This window comes from Atractosteus spatula, chromosome 7 (assembly GCF_055471065.1).
Source record: "Atractosteus spatula isolate fAtrSpa1 chromosome 7, fAtrSpa1.hap1, whole genome shotgun sequence".
Classification (NCBI taxonomy): domain Eukaryota; kingdom Metazoa; phylum Chordata; class Actinopteri; order Semionotiformes; family Lepisosteidae; genus Atractosteus; species Atractosteus spatula.
Window position 1 is genome coordinate 15470850 of NC_142712.1, and position 19587 is coordinate 15490436.

Here is a 19587-nt window from a genome sequence, read left to right on the forward strand (position 1 = left end):
CAATACAGACGTGTAAACAATGACTGGAGATGTGCAATAGATAAGAAATCATAAAGAGGTAGATGGTGATGGCATAGGTGTGGTCCGAGGGGGATGGCTAAATGTGTTCGCCAGTCTCACTGCTTGTGGGTAGAAGCTATTGAAGAATCTAGTGGTAATTGTCCGTATGCTCTTATATCTCTGGCCTGAGGGCAGTGGGGTGAAGAGCTCATGCCCGGGGTGGTGACTGTCCTCTGTGATGGCCAGAATTCTACCACGGCAGCGGTCCTCATAGAGGTGTTTAATCTCGGTGAGACCGCAGCCGATGATCTTCTGGGCCATATTGACCATTCTCTGCAGTGCCTTTCTTTCTCGCGAAGAGGTGTTGCCATACCACACGGTGATCCCGTTGGTGAGGACGCTCTCGATGGTGCAGCGGTAGAAGTTCACCAACACATGTATTGGCATCCCCCATTGCTTGAGGCACCTCAAGAAATAAAGGCGCTGCTGAGCCTTCTTCATGATAGAGTCAGTGTTCACAGTCCAGGTTAGATCTTTAGAGATAAACCAAACCTATTGAACGGACTTTTATTTTCAGCCTGATTCATTCCTTATACATTGTAGTTAAAATTTCAATCCCTGTCATAGGTACTGGTAAAAAGAACACAAGGGCTCTCTTTAAAAAATGTTTTTGACGTTTTGTTCCATTTTTCAGAATCCCCAGTGGGATTCTACTGTATATAAGTGCGTAAAAAAGATCAAACTCTTTTTATCACTATTATACAGTAGGTTTCCTTAGTTTATAATAAACCTTATTTTAGATAGCACCATTAAACTCAATCACCTAAAAGGGTCTAGGGCAGTTACAAAGTTTATTTTGCCTTTTTTATTTTGTTTAGTTGCTTTGTTTCACATTATAGCATTGTACTGTAGCTCTTTTTATGTACTATATAAAGATCCACCAGCTGTGTAGTGGTATGCAGACCATGGGAGCAGTATATACAGGATTACAATCAAAGTGGATTTTTTTTGGCAGAAACACAGCTTGTAGAATTAAGAAGCCTGCAAAAAAAATCAAAACAATTTGATTTCCAACCTAATATTTAAAATCTTTAAAATGTCCATGAACACTTAATCTGAAAGAAATAGAAAGATTTTGTTTTGCAGGAGACAAAACTGCAATACGGATCTAAAACCAATATAGTCCTTTTATCTATTGCGTGATCATCTGGGTGACATTAAAAACTAATGCCTTAATTTCCTCCCTTTTCTAAAACCAATCTAAAACATTCTGCAGAACTTTAAACCATTTCTTTTTTGGCATTTTAAATTGGTTATTTTGTAAGTGTCCCTATTTAGATAAGATAAAATTCCAAGATGATCGTTTTTTGGTTTGGGCGGCGGTAGTCATTATGGTTTCTGAGAATATTTTTAATGTGAAAATTGAAGCAATTAAGTCACATTTTTCATATTCAAATATTTAATTTAAATTTGGTTAACACAATATTTGTGTTCATCTACTGCAAGTCAGAATGTATGTGTTTCTTCTGTCTCCAGTGAAAACTTGTTTATTCACATACAGGGAAATTCAGATTCGAATTTTATTAGCTTATGAAAATGTAATATTCTTTCATTTTTATTCAATGTAGCACTATTGCCCAATGTTAATGCATTCATTTCAAGAAAAGGATTGGACTACCCCAAAATATATCAAGCAATTCTCAATTTCAGTGATTTTTCTTATTGATAATTATTTGTGGGAATTCATAATAGTACTGACAACAAGTTCAAGATTATGTAGGTTACAGGTATTTAAATACATAATGTTAATATTAATTTGTTTTCACAGTATGTAGATTATTAGTGTTTTAGTGTCTAATGATTCAATAAACACAATATGTTATCATGCAGTACCTTTTTTCTGCCTTTATGTAAGATTAAGTTTTCAGGTTTGCGACAGTACAGTATATGAAAAAATGAAAAAGTTATATTATGTGTGCTTTTTCAAAGTCCTTAGAGCATTCACCTGTCTGCTTTCTTACTGAAGATGTTGTACTATCAAAGCATACTGTACTTTTGGAGATGCAAACAAGATACAAAAACTGGGCAGGATGTAAGTGCAGAGTGTCTTAAATTTGGAAAGAGTTTTGTGTTCTTAACCCATTTTGGACAACCATATGCCTGTAGAGTGTTGGCAAATTATGTTAATATAGTTCTTATCAGTGCCTTCCAGTACCTTGTATAAAGCAGCAATGTCCCAAGTAACAGGTGGTTTTCACTAAATCAGTTTGTTTGTCCCTATCAATGCCAAACGCTTTTTGGAGAATTCCTCCAGACTCCCTCTGTGCAGCGTAGGAATCACTATAAATGATATTACATTTGTTTGTTCCAATAATGTTGTACTTAAAAAGAGATGCAATCCTCTAAACAAAATCAGTTTAGTCAAGATTATTATTATCATGATTTTTTTGACGATTGTACTTTTAAGTTCCTTATCCTATTGTCAATGGTTAGTTTGTTATATATTTTTACCAAATATGGTGTTTGCATATGCAGTACAATAAAATGAGGCAAGCTTTACACACTGTAAAAACAAACCCTTGTAAGTTGCCATATTTAAAAAAAAGATACAGTCCATTTTCAATCGTCATCATCAAGTAATGAGAATTCTTTCAAAACTACAAATAGTGTGTTATAAAATGTGTCAACTAGTTACAACAAGTCATTAAAGAAAAAAAGGATTCTTTTATTTACTCTATACTGATTTATAATGTACTGTACTACAAGACTGCTGTGTCAGAAATAAGTGCAGATGGACTTTGTTAGTTTTTAAGTCCATTTTCTTAACTAGTTGTGTGAAAAGAGAAAAATACAGACAATATTATGGCAGTGTGGAGGACTGCCGGTGTTTAAAGTTTGTTCTTTATTATGTGAATGACCTGTCATGGCTGTTTTGTACAAGTATTTATATCTGCAAATAAGTACAGACAAGTCACAGTATCCCTTTCTAACCAACAGCAGAGAAAAACAGAACAAAGAGAGTTTCAAAGAGTAGGACTCTGCCAACGTTATGCAACTTTACAAATCTGTAAGACATTGCAAATACAGTATGTATCCAATATCACACTTAAACAATACATGTCCCCTTGGGTCATTTCAAAATCACCCAGAGAACATCGTGTGTGTCTAGTAATCTTATTAACTGCATCTCAGCACGAAATGCCCTGCCATGTACATCGGTGAGACAGAAAGGAGACTGACTGACTGTTTCAAGAAACATGTCAGAGCACTGAGGATCAAAGATCTCTTTGAGCTGATAGGTCACCATTTCACCTCTCCCAGACAATATTTCACTAACCTGTCTGTCTGCATCCTTCTCCAGAGAATTCAGGACTGCTCCAGAGAAAACATACCGCAAGAAGCCAAGATTATTCTTAAACTTGGATCACACCTTCCCCCTTCTCTCAATGAAATACTTGCTTCTTTCAACAGCTTCTCCATTATTTTACAGATTTCAGCTTTTCACACCACTTCCACAGATCTTCCCTCATTTATACATTCTTCTTCACCTCCTCTGTGCCTATTCTCACCTGCTCTGTCCTTTGTCCTCCTCTGCATTATAGCACCATAGACCTTTCTCTGTCTCCCTCACACCTGAAGAAGGCTGAACAGAAAAATGTGTTTCTTCTTTCTATTTTTCAGTATGGAATTCACCTTTACTTGTTGTAATGTAAGACATTGTTGGATTAGGTTTCCTTTCTTTAGTGTGATTTTGTCATTTAAATGGATTTTGCAGAATGATGGCTTTCAGTAGGTGCTCTAGGGATTCCATGATTTCTGAGGTATTTATGTGTTTTATCATTAATCATAAACCCATTGTGATATTAAGTATTCAGCGTGTACTATGCCAATCTCATTTAACAAGCTGCTTTTTAATTCTTTCCTCTGGCTGATGGAATGTTCTTTAACCTCGGTGTCAGGATGTGAATTACCTCCTGAAATGTGTTTTTGATACAGTCACAGGGGGTGGCTCAAGTACATTGTCCAAAAAGCTGTTCTTGCTTTGGGGTAAACTCTCCACTCAAAAGAGCCAGGCAATAAAATACCTGAATAAAAACCTTCTGAATGTTTTTTCCCGCTATGTTTGCTCAACTTTTTCTTAGCAGAGAAGTGTCGGCTCAATGAATCCAGATCACCAGTGGCCACCTGGTTTTCAGAAAGCTGCAATTGGCTGACATGGGGCTGATATAGGGTTGAATCATATACTGTATGAAAAACCTAGCTTTACATCTGTGTTTTCTGAATATAACACATAGTTCATGATAAAATAACATTTCCAATCTTGGTCAGTGGTAGTAATGGCAAAGTTGTTGAATTCACTTTGGTGGACAATACTAAATAAAAGTTACCATTACAATGTAATTAGTCTGTATAACATGAAACTGTAGCTTTCATGACTGATAGCTGGTGGCTCAAACTGTCCAGCCCACATTTTATCTAGGGATTCTCCTTAACATTAATTCTCATATTTATTCTATTTTGTTACGCATACATGTACCTGAAGATTAACTGGCTGGCTATTCAAAACTGTGAATAGATTAGCTGTAATTATTACAGGCATTTTACTATACAAAGAGATATTTGATGTTTGTATAGTACATGCATATATATTTCATCCAGTCTTAGTGCTAAATACTTTGATTTATGAGACTTAGATTCTTCACTTATAGCATAATAATCAAATAACAAAGTCTTACACATGCTAGGAGCTGAAACACAGGTGTACAGATGATAGAAGAAAATTCATTCTAATCTTTCTGTTTGTGCTTGTCTTTCAGCAGATGTTTTGTAAAGAACAGCTATTAATATTCTGCTCTTTCTTTTCTCTGTAGTTGTTACTGGTGTTGAATCAGAAACAAAGAATGACGCTGCAAGTAATTTTCAGCTTTATGGTTTAGTCACTGATCTGTGAATAATGACATTTTTCTTTTGGGGTACTACATTCATTTCTGTATTTTTACCTGGTGGCCACTGCCAAGGCAAAAGAAATGGTACTCTGCACATCTTTGAGGAATGCACCACAGTTGTTATTTTTATGTATTTGTCTAATGTTCAGACGTGAATATTATTACTAACATTGTTTTTTTCCAAAATCAGCATCAGATTCAAGCGGTTGAATGTCCAAATAATACCTAATCTATATTGGATATACTCGACAATAATAATTAATCCAATAGAGAACATTGTGCCTCAGACTCACAGGGTAAATGTATGAGTAAGAATGAGTAAAATTAGAGTCTTTCTCACAACACACTAAAAGTCACACACTCAAGAACCACAAGCTGATAGCAGCCACTAGCCACTGTACTCAGTAATACAGTATATAATTAAAACCTTTCTTGCTCAGGCAAAGGGCTCAAAACCAAATGCTTTTCTTTTTTTTAAACTATGTTGATTGAGTTTTCTCCTTTCATAACAACAGATACACTAAATAAAAAGAGACAGAAACAAATAAGAAACTTGGCGCAAGTACACATTTGTTTATTTTACAGATACAGAACACATGGTCTCAGGAGACAGATCATAACATACAGGATAGTTTATTACATCATGCAAATCCTCTCATCAGAAGGGCAGAGGTCTGAACCAATCTGTGCCAAGAAAGGCTGGCATCTAAATGGACATACTCCAGGAAAAAATCCTGTGCCATCTTGCCAGAGTGCTGATCTTATCCAAGATCCAAAGCAAAAAGAGAAAGTAAGCACATTGTAAAGTGTTTTGTTAGTATTATTAGTTATATAGCTACTTGAAAGGCCAGGTAAGTGAGGTTTCTCTATTTTTAACTACTGTATATGCTGTAATATTTAAAGTGTGCTGCTCAGTGGTATCTCAGATCTGCTTTTAATTCTCATTTTAACTTATTAATTGAGCCAAATGAGCAAATACTCTAAATAATGTTATGTGTAAGTGCACAATATTACAAAATCAATACAGGTAACTGAGGGAGCCAGGGAGTGTGCTGTCAGAAATATAACACATAAAACTACATTTGAAAGCATTATTATGCAGAATAATTGTTTTGTGAAACAAAAATATGCTATTCACCAACTTTACTTCTCTTTAATTATCATGTAGCGGGCTTTTTATGCTGTCACATTATCCCTTAAAATTTATTTTTATTGTTTTCAGTGAAAGCTTTATTTTGCCCCTATACATCAGATAAAGAAGAAATCATGAAATAGGAAAAATAGCTGCTTAGGATGGCAGCCTTCATATGGTTATTGGCTGGCTGCTGTGAAAATACCTCACCCATGTATAGCCTGTTTTCTTCTTGAAATCAACTGCCATTTCATCTAGCCCATGTGACTGTTGAAATACATACAGCTTTAAGCACATAACTACAGCTTCATCATCGAGCCAGCTTTTTTTTCATATAACAGTAGTGTGTGGCTCCTTGTCCTGCAGAGGGGAGTTCTGTCCCAGCTGAGGGCTGAGCCTGACATCATCGTTCTAAAATGACACCCCAAAAATTGACCTCTCCTCCACTAGAGGGAAGAGTTACACTACCCAGGTGCATTTGTGTGCCTGAAGGTCCTGAGAGGATCTGACATGTTTTCAGTTTTTTAATAGGTTTTCCCTGTCTGTTCTGGCCTCTTCCCACTGTCCAAAAACTGTCTAGGTTAATTGGTGTCTAAAAAGTGATGGACTAGCGTGAAGTCTCACATTGTGGCTTATGCTTAAAAGATCTTACTGGGCATAAGGGGCTTTTCCAATGATAGACGGATATTATGCAATTGCTGAGCGTGTTAATATTCAGACCATGGAATACTGAAAGAAGGAAGGGGCACAAGCAGGTTAATTATTCACCTTCCTAAACCACTCTAGCAGGAAAGATTGGAAATGAATACACTGTTGCGAAAAAAAAAAACTTTCTGAAACAGGCTGCAAGCATGCTAACTCAACTGACAAGCCAGAATGGCTATAGCATACTAATGTAATTTAAAACCTTTAGTTCAAAACTGTGAAATCTGGGTGGACTCATACTGCAGCTTATCCATTAACTCAGTATGGTAGCTCATAATGGTGAAGACCAAGCTATTTCAGCTGTCTGTGGCTAGCTTTACAGTCAGGTAATGGTTAGATTACTCTAATAGCATCCTTACAGATGTTTCAGAAATACTTGTCATCTTGCCACATCTTTGAGAACATTTTTTAGCTATATCACATTAAATTCCTACAAAGATAGTAATAGCGGAAATAATTACTTCTTTTACCCTTTTGTTCATCCTACTTCTTATAGTAATAACATACAGTATGTGTAATTTTAGTTGGTGTAATGTTGTAAGAACTCACATTACCTGACTTAGCTGGTTACTACAGTACCTGCAAAATATGCAGAATGTGGACCCTCATTACCTGAAGTTACCCATTTCTGATACACACACAGTATGAAGGTACATTTACATTGCATTTACAGTACATACTGTACGACTATGTGCTTTTTCAGGATATCATCTTTACAGTAGCTTGATACATAACATTAAGCCAAGGTCATTTGTGCTTGGTGACGCTTTTCAGAAGCACTGCAGTGGTATGAAACTTCCCCGCTATTTTCTTGCTGATCTCTTCGAATATGTGAAATGGAAGCTTTTCAGTGATAACAAAGCACATTTACAAGCTTTTTCCCCTCTCCTGTGAAATCCAATGATTAATGGGATGCTGCAGTATTTTTAAATCAATCTGTCAAAGCAGATGTTGCATTTCTCATTAGGTTTTCCTAAAATGTGATACAGTATGTGTATACTGTATGTGTAAATCAGCACAATGTGACCTACAGTACAAGAAACTATTTGGGATCAACTTCTTTTAATGGAGCCATTTACATCCTTATTTTATTTCTTACATTTTACATTCAGTTCATCAGTAACTTCCTGATGGTTTGTGTAAATTAGAATGAGGTTTCTGCCATTATTTGTGTTTTAAGCAGTTACGGTAACTGCTATGTTTTGATTAAAAGACGCTCCTGAGAAGATGTACAGAAATTTAAGGATCATGAGTTTTTATTTCCAAATGGATTTGAAAATCATCAGCTCTATTTTCAAACCAGCTACAAAGTATAATATGCTAAAGTTAATTTTTATTAGATTTGACACGTACAGGTACATAAGTAGCAGAGGCTTATTTAAAACCCATACAACATCATTACATTTAAGATTTAACAGCTGAGTTGTTAGATACCAGCAAAACCTTGTGTAAACCCTAATGTAGAACCATAGCAGACAATCCAATTAAATTCCATCAGATGAATTCAAAAGAAAATTATTATTGTTAATGTATTGTGCCTGATTGGTTAAATCACTGGATAGCTGATTCCTCCTGTTAGCCAAGCATCTTGTACTGAAAAGACCTACATCCAAAATACAGCATATAGTTTATTATGTGTATATTCCTTTTAAATTTGTGTTTTTATGTTTTAGAATACACAAAATACTGCAATTTAAATGCTGCTTTGGTTTTGTTAATTTTTGTTTTTTAGTCCCCAACTTAATTCAGTTATTAACAACTAACTAGGACACTCAGAATATACAGCATACCAGAGGTGTACTGGGATTCTTAATATTAAATACAGTATACTCCACACTGACAATTATTTAATAATCAGTTTCCTTTTATACAACTATAACAAAACATATCAAAAGATTACAAATTGCATCTCTCTCTGAGATGGAATAAATAAGACGATTCAAGGCAGATTTAACATTATGATTAATACCTTTTAATACTAAAAAGAGCTAATTAAATCAAAGCTGTTACTATTAAAAAAATAAGCTCTCCTAGACCAAGAAAATAATGAGGCATTAAATTGGCCTTCAGTAATCATTTGACTTTAAAAAGTATTGTGTAAATATGATTGTGTTCTTAAATACCAAATAATAAAAGGTGTAAATGAAAAAGTTAATATACTGTACTGTATGGTTCGGTTTCTACTCTTTATGTAATATCTTATGCTGTGTATACTGCTTTTCATGTTAGTCTACAATTTTGAACGGCTTATGCTATAAAATGTCATTAGCAGACTGCTTTCCACTTTCCCATCAGCTAAAGTTTATTACTTTGCATTTAAATTTGCATTTATCAGTGTGCTTGCATCACGATATTTCTTCATTGCTTAGAAATTCTTTCATCATAATTTTATGTTTGTGTATTTCTACAAATTCCCTTTTCAAGTTACTAGTTTTCTAGGCTGATTAGAAGAGTACAGGAGTTGCTGCTGTGTTGATATATCTGAAACACTATTTCTTCATCAAGCCTTGCCAAGAGAAATGGTTACACTGTGGAAGACATCTGCACAGACTTTTGAAATTTTTTAATCAGCATGGTTTCCAAAACACTCCTTTTTTGTCACATCTTGAGCTATCATGGATCTAGTATTGTGGACCAGAATATTTTCTGTACAGTTGGTAAGCTAATATTGTCCAGTTAGTGATATAAATTATGAGCATTAGTTTGCATGACATTTTCTGTTGCTTATGAAGCAGTATGCCATGTGCTTAAGTGATGTGTGTGGGTAAATTACAGTCTGGTCTTGCGTAGTCTGCTCTTCTTAAAGTTCAGTGGGTGAATCATTTTTTTAGTTCTCTTCCTGACCTGTTGTGCAGTGGGGCTGCTGGTGCAGAATAATGATAATAATAATAATAATAATAATAATAATAATACACTTTATTTTATATAGCGCCTTTAAAGGTGGCTTCTCAAAGCACTTTACAGAATGACAACAACAATAAATAAAAAGAATACACAAGATAAAACACAACTACAATATACAGAGGAGACTGTGGATGGTGGTACTAAGAAAAGCAGAGGGGTGAAGAATGGAACCAGTTCAGTAAAGGCTTTTCTAAAGTAGAGGGTTTTGAGTCTGGATTTGAAGGAGTTTAGAGAAAGTGACTCTCTGATATCCTTGGGGAGAGAGTTCCAGAGCTTGGGGGCATAACAGGAGAAGGCCCTGTCACCCATACAATGTAGACGGGCTTGGGGGACAGTAAGGAGACCAGAATTAGAAGAGCGACGGTTGCGAGGTGGGGAGTAGGGCGATAATAGTTCGGACAGGTACTGAGGTGCCAAGCCATGCAGAGCCTTATAGGTGAGCATGAGGATTTTAAAGTCTACATGGAATTTGACCAGAAGCCAGTGCAAGGACTCCAGGTTAGGAGTAATGTGATCATTTGCACTAAACCTGGTCAGGATTCTGGCTGCTGAATGTTGGACATACTGCAGTTTGTTCAAAGTAGATTTAGATACCCCAGCAAGTAGAGCATTACAGTAGTCAATTCGAGAGAACACAAATGTGTTGATCAGCTTTTCAGCCACAGAATGGCTGTCATGTGTCACCCTGCTAGGTGGATGATGTTTTTCCCCTTCAAAATGTTAAGATTTTTGATATTCTTGGACATGAAAAGAGCTATAAAAATGCAAGGAATTATTTCAGTGAAAGGGACAAGAGTTTCTAACAAATAGCTGCAAAATATGAGGCTGGCAGGCAACAACTGAATACAGAAATCCAGTGGTCCTTTTTATTTCAAGTCCATAAGAGTCCAGTAAATATGAATTCAACTTTCAGAAAGTGGACGCGAAGCAAGGTTATTGAATCCACCTGCACTTTGAGCAGAACTGACTTATTAACAATGTACTGTATTCTTCTCTCTCCTCCTCTCCAACTGGTCCTTTGTTTCCAGGACTTGGGCACTGAGAAAAGCAAAGCCTCACATCATGTTTCTTTACTGAAGGTCACCTGAAGTTCAGACAGGGAGAGAGAATCAGACGTTTACCCATAGAACGTCTTCTTCACTGTAGCCCTTTGCTATACATAACCTGCATCTTAATGTTCTTCATTTGGGGAACCAGGACCATTTTCTTAAGATTCTCAGAGTCTCAGTGATAAAATGCTCCTTTGTACAACAAGACTTGCACATCCAAAGAAATAGTTGTGGACAGCTGGTGTACTGTTGAAAAACGTTTGCTTTCCTGGGCTAAGATCACAGTTTTGAAGGGGCAGAAGGCTCTAGTACCCTGAAATGTTGGGGGAATCTCACTAATAAGTGTGAACAAAATTATCTTGCTTGTCATTGTCACATGGAAAGACACATGTTGATGCTTTTGTTCAGATGAGATCATATGCTACCTATTTGGTAGCTTCTGACAGTCTGATTAACAAATATGTGATATCAAATTGTTATATCAGGTGCACTATACTAAAAACTAGGAGCAAGAATTAATCTGTGCAGCAGTGATAAACGTACCCATATCTTTTGAAGGTGATGAGACAGTTGGCTTTTATAAGAAACAACAATCTTTGCATAACAACTACAGTATAGAGATTTATTCACAACATAGACAATAAGATAGACATCACATAAACAACAGTTTGACAGATGCTACATTATACTCCTTTAATTAGTTCCTAGCTATAAACTTAACACACTTTGTTCTGTTGTATATTTGTGAAATAGCTTCTTTCAGTGACAACTCAATACTATGCAACTTCTAAAGAACAAATCACTTGTCTGACAGTTGTGCTACTTGATTGCTGGTGTGTTTCTAAGGCACTGTTGGTAACTTTAAAAGCTGGAAAGAGAGACACTTCAATGACTAACAGGGTTAAAAACATCTGAACAAGAGTGTTCATGTTGATTTTTGGTCCGTGAATGTAATAATCGGTTTTTCCAGAGCAATAGCTAAAGGTAGAATAACAAAGAAACTATTCTTATTATGTTTTACTTTCTTTACTTCACCTCACTTTATTTTCTAAAGTGACCTGTTATTTTAGTGTCCCCTTAGACACCTTAAGCATAGTTCAGTATGGTTATCTGGACTTCCCTGCCATTGATGTCCAAGAGCTTTTATTTGCTACTCTTAGTCATTTTAAAGTAGAATTTCATGGGTCCTTTAAGTGATAATAAATCTCTTTGCCATTACAAACATGGGGGATGCGCAACACAGTTTTAGATAGTGAGCACCCTTCAGGAACTTCAGAGACACTCTTACTGAAACAATATTATTTGTATTATTATTCCTTTCTTTTGCAAATTCAATTTCTTCTTTTGCATATATTTCTTTCCTTCTTCCTACCAATGTCCTATTGTGTGAGCTTGCATACAGAGCACTGTATTATCTTTGTTTCATTCTTTACAGTCTTTAGCTCCAATTAGTGTGCTTCTCCATCTGCCTGTTGGTGAATACAATTATGCATGCATAATCCATTACAGATGGTAGGGTTTTGATCCAGAATTAAAGTTAATTTACCCTGTTTTGAATGCAGTGCTAATTATATAAGCCTTCTAAAACACCAAATACTTCAGATGTGCTCCTATAGATTTTTGATGTTTTTGCATAACAGCTATTTAAAAGTGGTACCTGACAGTTTGCAGTAAAAGCTACCAATTGTAGCAGTATGTGTATGTCCAGTAAATACATATTGTACGTTATGTACTGCATTATGTTAACCTGATAAATCGTCACTGCAAAAGGGAACAGTTAGAACAAACCAGAAAGGTTCAATTAAAAACAGCAACCAAGCATCTAACCATATGTGCCTCCATGCTGTCTTTTAAAACAGTGTACATTTTGACCAGATAATGTGGACAGATTTCTACCTCACTGTTATAGCTGTAAACAATTATTGACATTCACTGTTTTTTTTAATTTCCTTGCTTCAAGGCTCGAGTCCATGAGATTGAAATCTTGTCAACGTGTTCATGCTGCTAATCGTGCCTGCTGTGTTACATATTTTTCACTTCATACCGAATCTACTTTTATTTATTCAGTACTTTGAGGATTTCCATCAGTAATTTGCTGGTGATTTATGTTCATTCATATGCTCTTTTCAGGTGAGAGTGTCTATAATTACAAGGCACTTAACTTGCCATACTGTAGATTGGACGAGTTTGAAATCTGTATTAGCCTAAAGCTAAGACAAAAAGAACCTCACAGCTCACGGAATTAAATAAAATGATGGATTTGACGGAGAACGCTGTGTGAAGAGGTCATTTGTTTTATCTGAAATGAACAGACATCTGAGCCGGAAAATGCTACCTTACAGTAAGTCAGTAAGATATTGTTGTGTGGTGTCAAAGTGTTAGATCAGGTTAACATGGCTTCTTGGGATTGAGAAATATTCCTGAGAGCCAAAAGTCCTGAGAGTTTGGAGTAAAAAAATAAGATATTGCAGACACAGAGAAGATGGATTTTTAGAATTTAGATAGTTATTTGAGTTAATAGAATATTTGTTCTGACATGTAGGAAATGAACATGTCACTAGTTGTTTTTCCCTCACCTGTGTTTATCACTCTGACTTCTGTCTTCAAAGTTTCTTAGTCCCGTAACTACTCCATTCCATGTATTTAGTATTAACTTCCTTTAAAAGAGCTTTGTGTAATTTCCCCATCTACAGCTTCTACAAGAACCAATGGATTCTACTATCTGATGAAGATGTTCATTGTAATATGCGTTAATTTTCTACCATATGTTCATGTACAGTATGCCATAATGTAATATTCCTGTGTGCAGGGAATCCATTATGATAAAAAGGTTTTTTCATGTTGGGACTGCTGCATAACACAGACAGAGAAAATGTTTTTTTTTCTATTTAAAAGATTTTTCTTTATCTTAATGTAACTAAGATGCACATGTCATTTCACTTTGAAAACTTGCAGTTATATTTATCAAGAGAACTGTGAAATAAAGTAAGAAATAGTAACAAAAGAAGTAGTAATTTTAACCCAAGAGAGAACTACTTCATACATTACTATTTTGATCCACTTCACTCCAGTATAATTAGAATGTTATTATTATTATATTTTTCAACAACGTATGTACTACATCCTCTACTAAAGGATATATTTTAAATTACAGTCATGCCTGTCTTAATATGCTTCTTCCAGCTCTTCCCCGAAGGAGAAAAAGTGAATAAATATATATTAAAATATATATATAATATTTATGTAACAAATAACTCAGTATCTGAGTTACTTTCTCTGTCATTAGGAAAAGAAAGGACATTAGACAGTGCCAGCATTTTAGGCTGTAGGCAAGACTTCCCTTTATTGTGAGGAAATACACCACTAGAATAAAAAAAAATAAAAATGCTGTTTATTCAGTGCCTTCTGATATCCAAAAGTGATTTCCAGGCCAGAAGGGTAAAATGCTTTCAGATGCACAGTCTCTTTTCTTTTCTCCAATAAAAAAAAAAAAACATAAGCAAAAATATCTGGATAAAGATGTTATTTGTTTGAATGAATAAAAGATTTCTCTAACTGCTGCATGGATATCCCACCAGCTATAATTTTTCTTGAATTTAGAAAATATACAGTATACGTGGCTACAAAGGTAGCTTCAGTTGTAGTGTTGAACCCTTTTCACTTTTTCATTTTTGATAAATATCACAAATCCACAGTAAAAAAAGACGTATTTTAACTTTGTTAAATCACACGACTAACATGAAATCGATAATGTCAGTTTCATACAAAACACCTAGGGGCAGGACAGTTGTATTTAATATAGAGACTACATCAGCGTAGTCAACATGCCTACAGTTTAGACAACAACCAGGCTTGGTCAGTTTGGTTCTGCTTTCCGGTTCTTAACACTTGGAAAAATTCAATTTGGACCACTATAGCGAGTAGACTGGTCATCAAAGTCATCTCTAGATCATTCAAGATAAAAACTTCACATCTTGGTAAGTCTCAGACCACAGTTTTAAGCAGGTGTTGTTTAAGTTAAACTTTGATTGCTTAAACGATCTGATATTCATTGTCTTTATAGATTGACAGTTTGGAGTAATCTGCTGGACGGTGACTGTCCAGTTCTGAGGGTTGAACAACTCGCATTAGGTTGTCGCTGTCCCTGAAGAAAAATATGTAGTAAAATATACAGTATATTGAAACACACAGGGACATAAATTGAATCTATGACTCAAAGCCCTGTTAATCTCCTACAGTAACATGTAGAATTGAATCTTATCTGGGTGATATCTCTTTAACTGTGATCCAAATGATGAGTGGTTACACTTCGGTATCTGAACTTTTTTTAGCACTTACCTTCGTATTTGTTTTTTCTGAGTCCTTAGCTGCTGTTATCCCAATATCATCTGAAACAGATTTAATCTTCAGCCAATTACTTCGGGGGGATGTTAGTTATGGAAAGCATAACTAAAAATGCTTTAAAAAAATAAACATTTACTGAACATCGATCTACTTGATTAAGAGAATTTAGAATATTATATCAAAAAATGTGAGGAAGGGAACTGTTGAACAATTTTCAAATAAAATATACAGTAAATGAATAAAAGAAAGCTGTTTTCAGTCACAAGATAATTTTATGACTGTCAAGTTCTGCTGTCCTAAACAAAAGTACCCCAGGCAGCAGTTCGAAAATCCTCATTAAAGTAATAACAGCAGTTAAGTATTTAATAGTAAGATACAAAGAGTTTAACAACTAAAGATAAAAATTCATAAAAGACAATAATAGAGAGAAAAGGGTTTTATAATTGCTTGCAGTACCTACTATGATGTCCAGATGGCAGCTAATCTCTCTATCTGTATCTCTTTTCTAGTATTCTTATGTTGTTATTTCACTCTGCATGTAGTTCTCTGCTCTTCTGATCTGTGGTCTCCTTTGGTGTAGCACCAGCTGCCTGTAAATTTGATCTTATAACAGCAACACATATCAGACTTTAAAATATAATTATTTTAAATCTTCAAGATTAACATATCTTCTTGGTTTGATGTTTAACATGGCACTTTCATTACGGAACATAATTTTAGTTCAAAGTGACATGATTTTGATCACAGGGTTACTGAGTTAAAAGTCTAAAGACTAATGTTTCTTTGTGTTCTTTAAACAACAATATAGATGGGCTGCACAATGAAAACAAAAGAGACGTGTGTCACTCATTTTTTAAACTCTTGCCCTTGTTAATTGTATTTAAACACTAACAGTTTAATTTAAACTGTGAAAGTATACATGCAATAAATGCTATACATTTCAATACTCATTGTAGCATTTATAATCCTTACTCAGTATATTTTAGGGTTATGTTTAACTTAGTACTAGGTGATGTACAACTAGCGCTACTAAAATATGGGCTTTTGTAGACTCTTTGGTATCCATCTGCACCAAATAAACATATTTGGCAACATTATATGCCAGCGACGTATAAATCAGAAAGGTCTCATGTAAACTGATATCTCCCCCTCACATGCTCCCAATTCACAACACAACTGGAAAAGAAAAAAAGTTCTCCGTTATCCATCCCTCCAGGGAAGGCAAACAAGAAGTTTAAAAGTGGGAAGGCTACTTTGAAAGAAATTTTGAATATTCCTCCCTTAAAATGTGTTTTTTCTGTAGATTTTCAATTTAAATAGAGATTCCTTCTGAAAATGTGGTAATTAGAGATTAGCTACCCTAAATTATCCCTGCTGTAATTTTGTGTACTTTTCAACCAACTTTTCAGCAGTGAGGGCTATACCTGGTGTTGGATGTTGAAACTAAATTAATGGCAATAACAGCAAAGAGAGTGACACCGGTGTCTTTCATTACCTCAGCTTTGAGAACAAGTATTACTGTTCCATAATAATAATATCTTGCATTTCTATTGCATTTTTCATCCCAACAGATCCCAAATCATTTACATAAAAAGGGACACAATCCATTACATAGGAATAGACCCACTTCATCCTCAACTGCAGCCTCCATCTACTGTGGGTGATGTGCAGCTGCCATTATGCTCCACCAGCCTCAATATCCAGCAGATCAGGTAGAGAAGTGAAAAATCACCAATTAGGGGGACAACAGCAACTTGATCTTCCAGGACTGACTAGGAACAGCCTTAGCTTCTGAGTGCTCAAGAACTGCCAGCAAGATGGTAATGGTGCTATCAAAACATTTCTACTAACACATGTAATTAATTGCTGTTGTTTTATTTAAACTGTGTCCCTTTAATGTTGTCAGTTGTCTATTTATTATGCATACCTTAATTGTTACTAATAGTACAATGCTAGCACGAATTTTATATGTTTTTTATGAAAATCTATCATCTCTTTAACCTTATTTTATTTTTGTTGTTACTGTATGTTACAGTTTAGTTTTGTTTGTGTATTTACAGTATAAGCAATGTAAGTGAAGGAATGAAAGCGTTTCTATTATTATATCTATTCCCTGACTTCAAACACCGTCCCTGCCTCTGATTAAACTGAACTGAAAAATAGGAGGGGTGCGTCTGACAATAAGAAACTGGAATTGCCATTAGCATGTGCACGTATGATACGGTTATAGGAATTAAATTTGTATTAAAAACTGAATTACCAAATTAATATAACACGTGTGCACTACAAGGATTTAAAAACGTGTCGAGCTGCTATTGATCAGACTAACTGTAGGAGAGCTGCCTAGTGGAATTCAGATCTGGCACAAACTGGATTAATTTCCAGTCTCCAGGCAGTGCTTTATAAAACAAATACAAGTAAAATCTTAGAATCCCATGTTTTATAATGGTAAATCTCAGTCTAACGATATAAACCCTAAGCACCTCTAACCGCGAATTAAACAGATCCTGTTCTTATTTTAAATGTACTGTTATTAATCAAACTAAAGTTGTCAGATGACAACGAGTCTATTTTAATCCATTAACTCTCTGTGTAAACATCATAGATAAATCTTGAAATCTGTAAATTATACGTTCATTTATAAAGGCTACCTCTGGTGTCCCCTGGTGGCCCGTTTTTTTTCCCCAATATTCTTTCGATAATATGAAATCAAGCAAAAAGGTGAAAATAAAATAGAACTAATTGCTTTTTTTCTTCTCTATAAAACTAAAATAATTCCAAAAAACAATAAAAGCGAAACTAAAATAATTAGTAGCCCACCGAAAAAAATGATCTGGTTGTAGAAAGTACACAAGCACATATTTGAGCATATTTGAGATGAAATTTTAAAATCCGGTTTTAATGGCAGTTTTCACTCAGAACGAAAAATGGCACTTGATTCTTGTTACCGTCATGCCTTTTCCCATATTCCGTTTTTAAATACTTGGTATAACATAATTCATGAAATATGAATGTGCATTCATTTATTGTTTCCGAGCTAGGAGATATATGCTGTGCTAACTACACTGTCTCTTATTTTAAGAAAACAACGACCTCTAGCTACCTGTATTCAGGTTCTTCACAGTAGCGAGTGAACGGCGGTGACAAAATCACTAATACATAAGACCAAACCGCGGTGTGCTTTGCGTTTCATTGAAGGAGCTCCGGTTGATAACTTAAGTTTTCCTCTTGTTTACTACGACTCTTGGCCATTTCTGGCTGACGCAGTAAATAATTAGTCAGATGACTTCGCGTGTATAAGATTTTTTCGGCTTTTTTTTGTGTAATTCCCCGTTTTAATTTTAGGTGAAACTGAAGAAGTATGCGCTGTGTGGCCGTTCCCAGTAATGGGTAGCGCATTCACTCTGTCGCACAGCAATTAGAAGATGAAGAAACGGACAATGGGACGCACTACATTCGGACTGTTACACTTCAGCTTGGACTCATCTGCGATTCTGGTGTTTCATCACTTGATTTTTGCCTTGATCAAAGGTAAGAACTGTAATATCTATTACTGCATTAATCACGTTATGCTCGGACAGAGGAAAAGTTGTATTATGGCAAATCCTGTATGCATGGTTCCAGTCCGGTTAGAGTGGATGTTCTTTGAAGTTCAAATGATCTTACTACAGTACAATACAGTACTTACTACTTGTTGCCAACTCTTTACTTTCTAAGTCATGATAATAATACATTATGTAATGTTATAGATGATTTTAATGTCCCGGAGTGTACTCCTTGCTAATAGCAGTTCAGGGATAATTCAAACAGAAGAATACATTGTAAACAACATTAACTATTATTCTACACAACATAAAATGCACGACAAAGTATTCAATTCAATTTAAAATACTTTATTCAAGCAGAGTATGTAGTAGCATAATTTTTAATAAATAAAACTTTCTTAAAAGGAGTATTAAGAACAAAGACTACCAGAGTGATTTTAATGTCAGCTAATTTAAGTTAATTCTGTTTACCGTGGAAACCAAACATTAGTAGCCTTCAGCGTTTCAACAATTTTTTTATATGTATCTTTTGAATAACTTTCGGGAGCCATGAGAAAAACTGTAACTGTAATTTTGACTTTTTATGGGCACATTACTTTTCATGGTATAAAAGAAACTACTACTTGCAAGGAATTATTGGAAACAGTACAAACTTCTTAAATATTTTTGCCATGAAAAAAGTCATTCCTAGGTTCAAATAACAAAAGAGATAAAAGTAGTTTAAATTTTAACAAAGCTAAACATGATTTATAAGATTGGTTACTTATTTGATATCTGACGCTTTATCCACAGCGCTTGTGAACTCCCGATTACTGTCTTTTCCAGAACTTACCTGATCAAGTATTTGACTATCAAATGCTTGATTTAAAGTAAAAATAATTTCCACTACTTTTTGACAAAGCAAACTAAACATCTTTCCAATGTAAAATGTAAATATATAATGAAATTTAACATAGAATGCT

At 35.0% G+C, this 19587-nt stretch overlaps 1 protein-coding gene across 1 annotated transcript in view; it reads left to right on the forward strand.

Moving 5' to 3' along the window:
• The first annotated feature begins 18234 nt into the window (after positions 1-18234).
• LOC148830630 (relaxin receptor 2-like) overlaps positions 18235-19587 on the forward strand; it is a 39204-nt gene continuing 37851 nt past the window's right edge. The window contains exon 1 of the mRNA XM_088921084.1: positions 18235-18611. Coding sequence (XP_088777210.1) covers positions 18506-18611 — 106 coding nt within the window. The 5' untranslated portion in view covers positions 18235-18505. The remainder of the gene's footprint in view (positions 18612-19587) is intronic.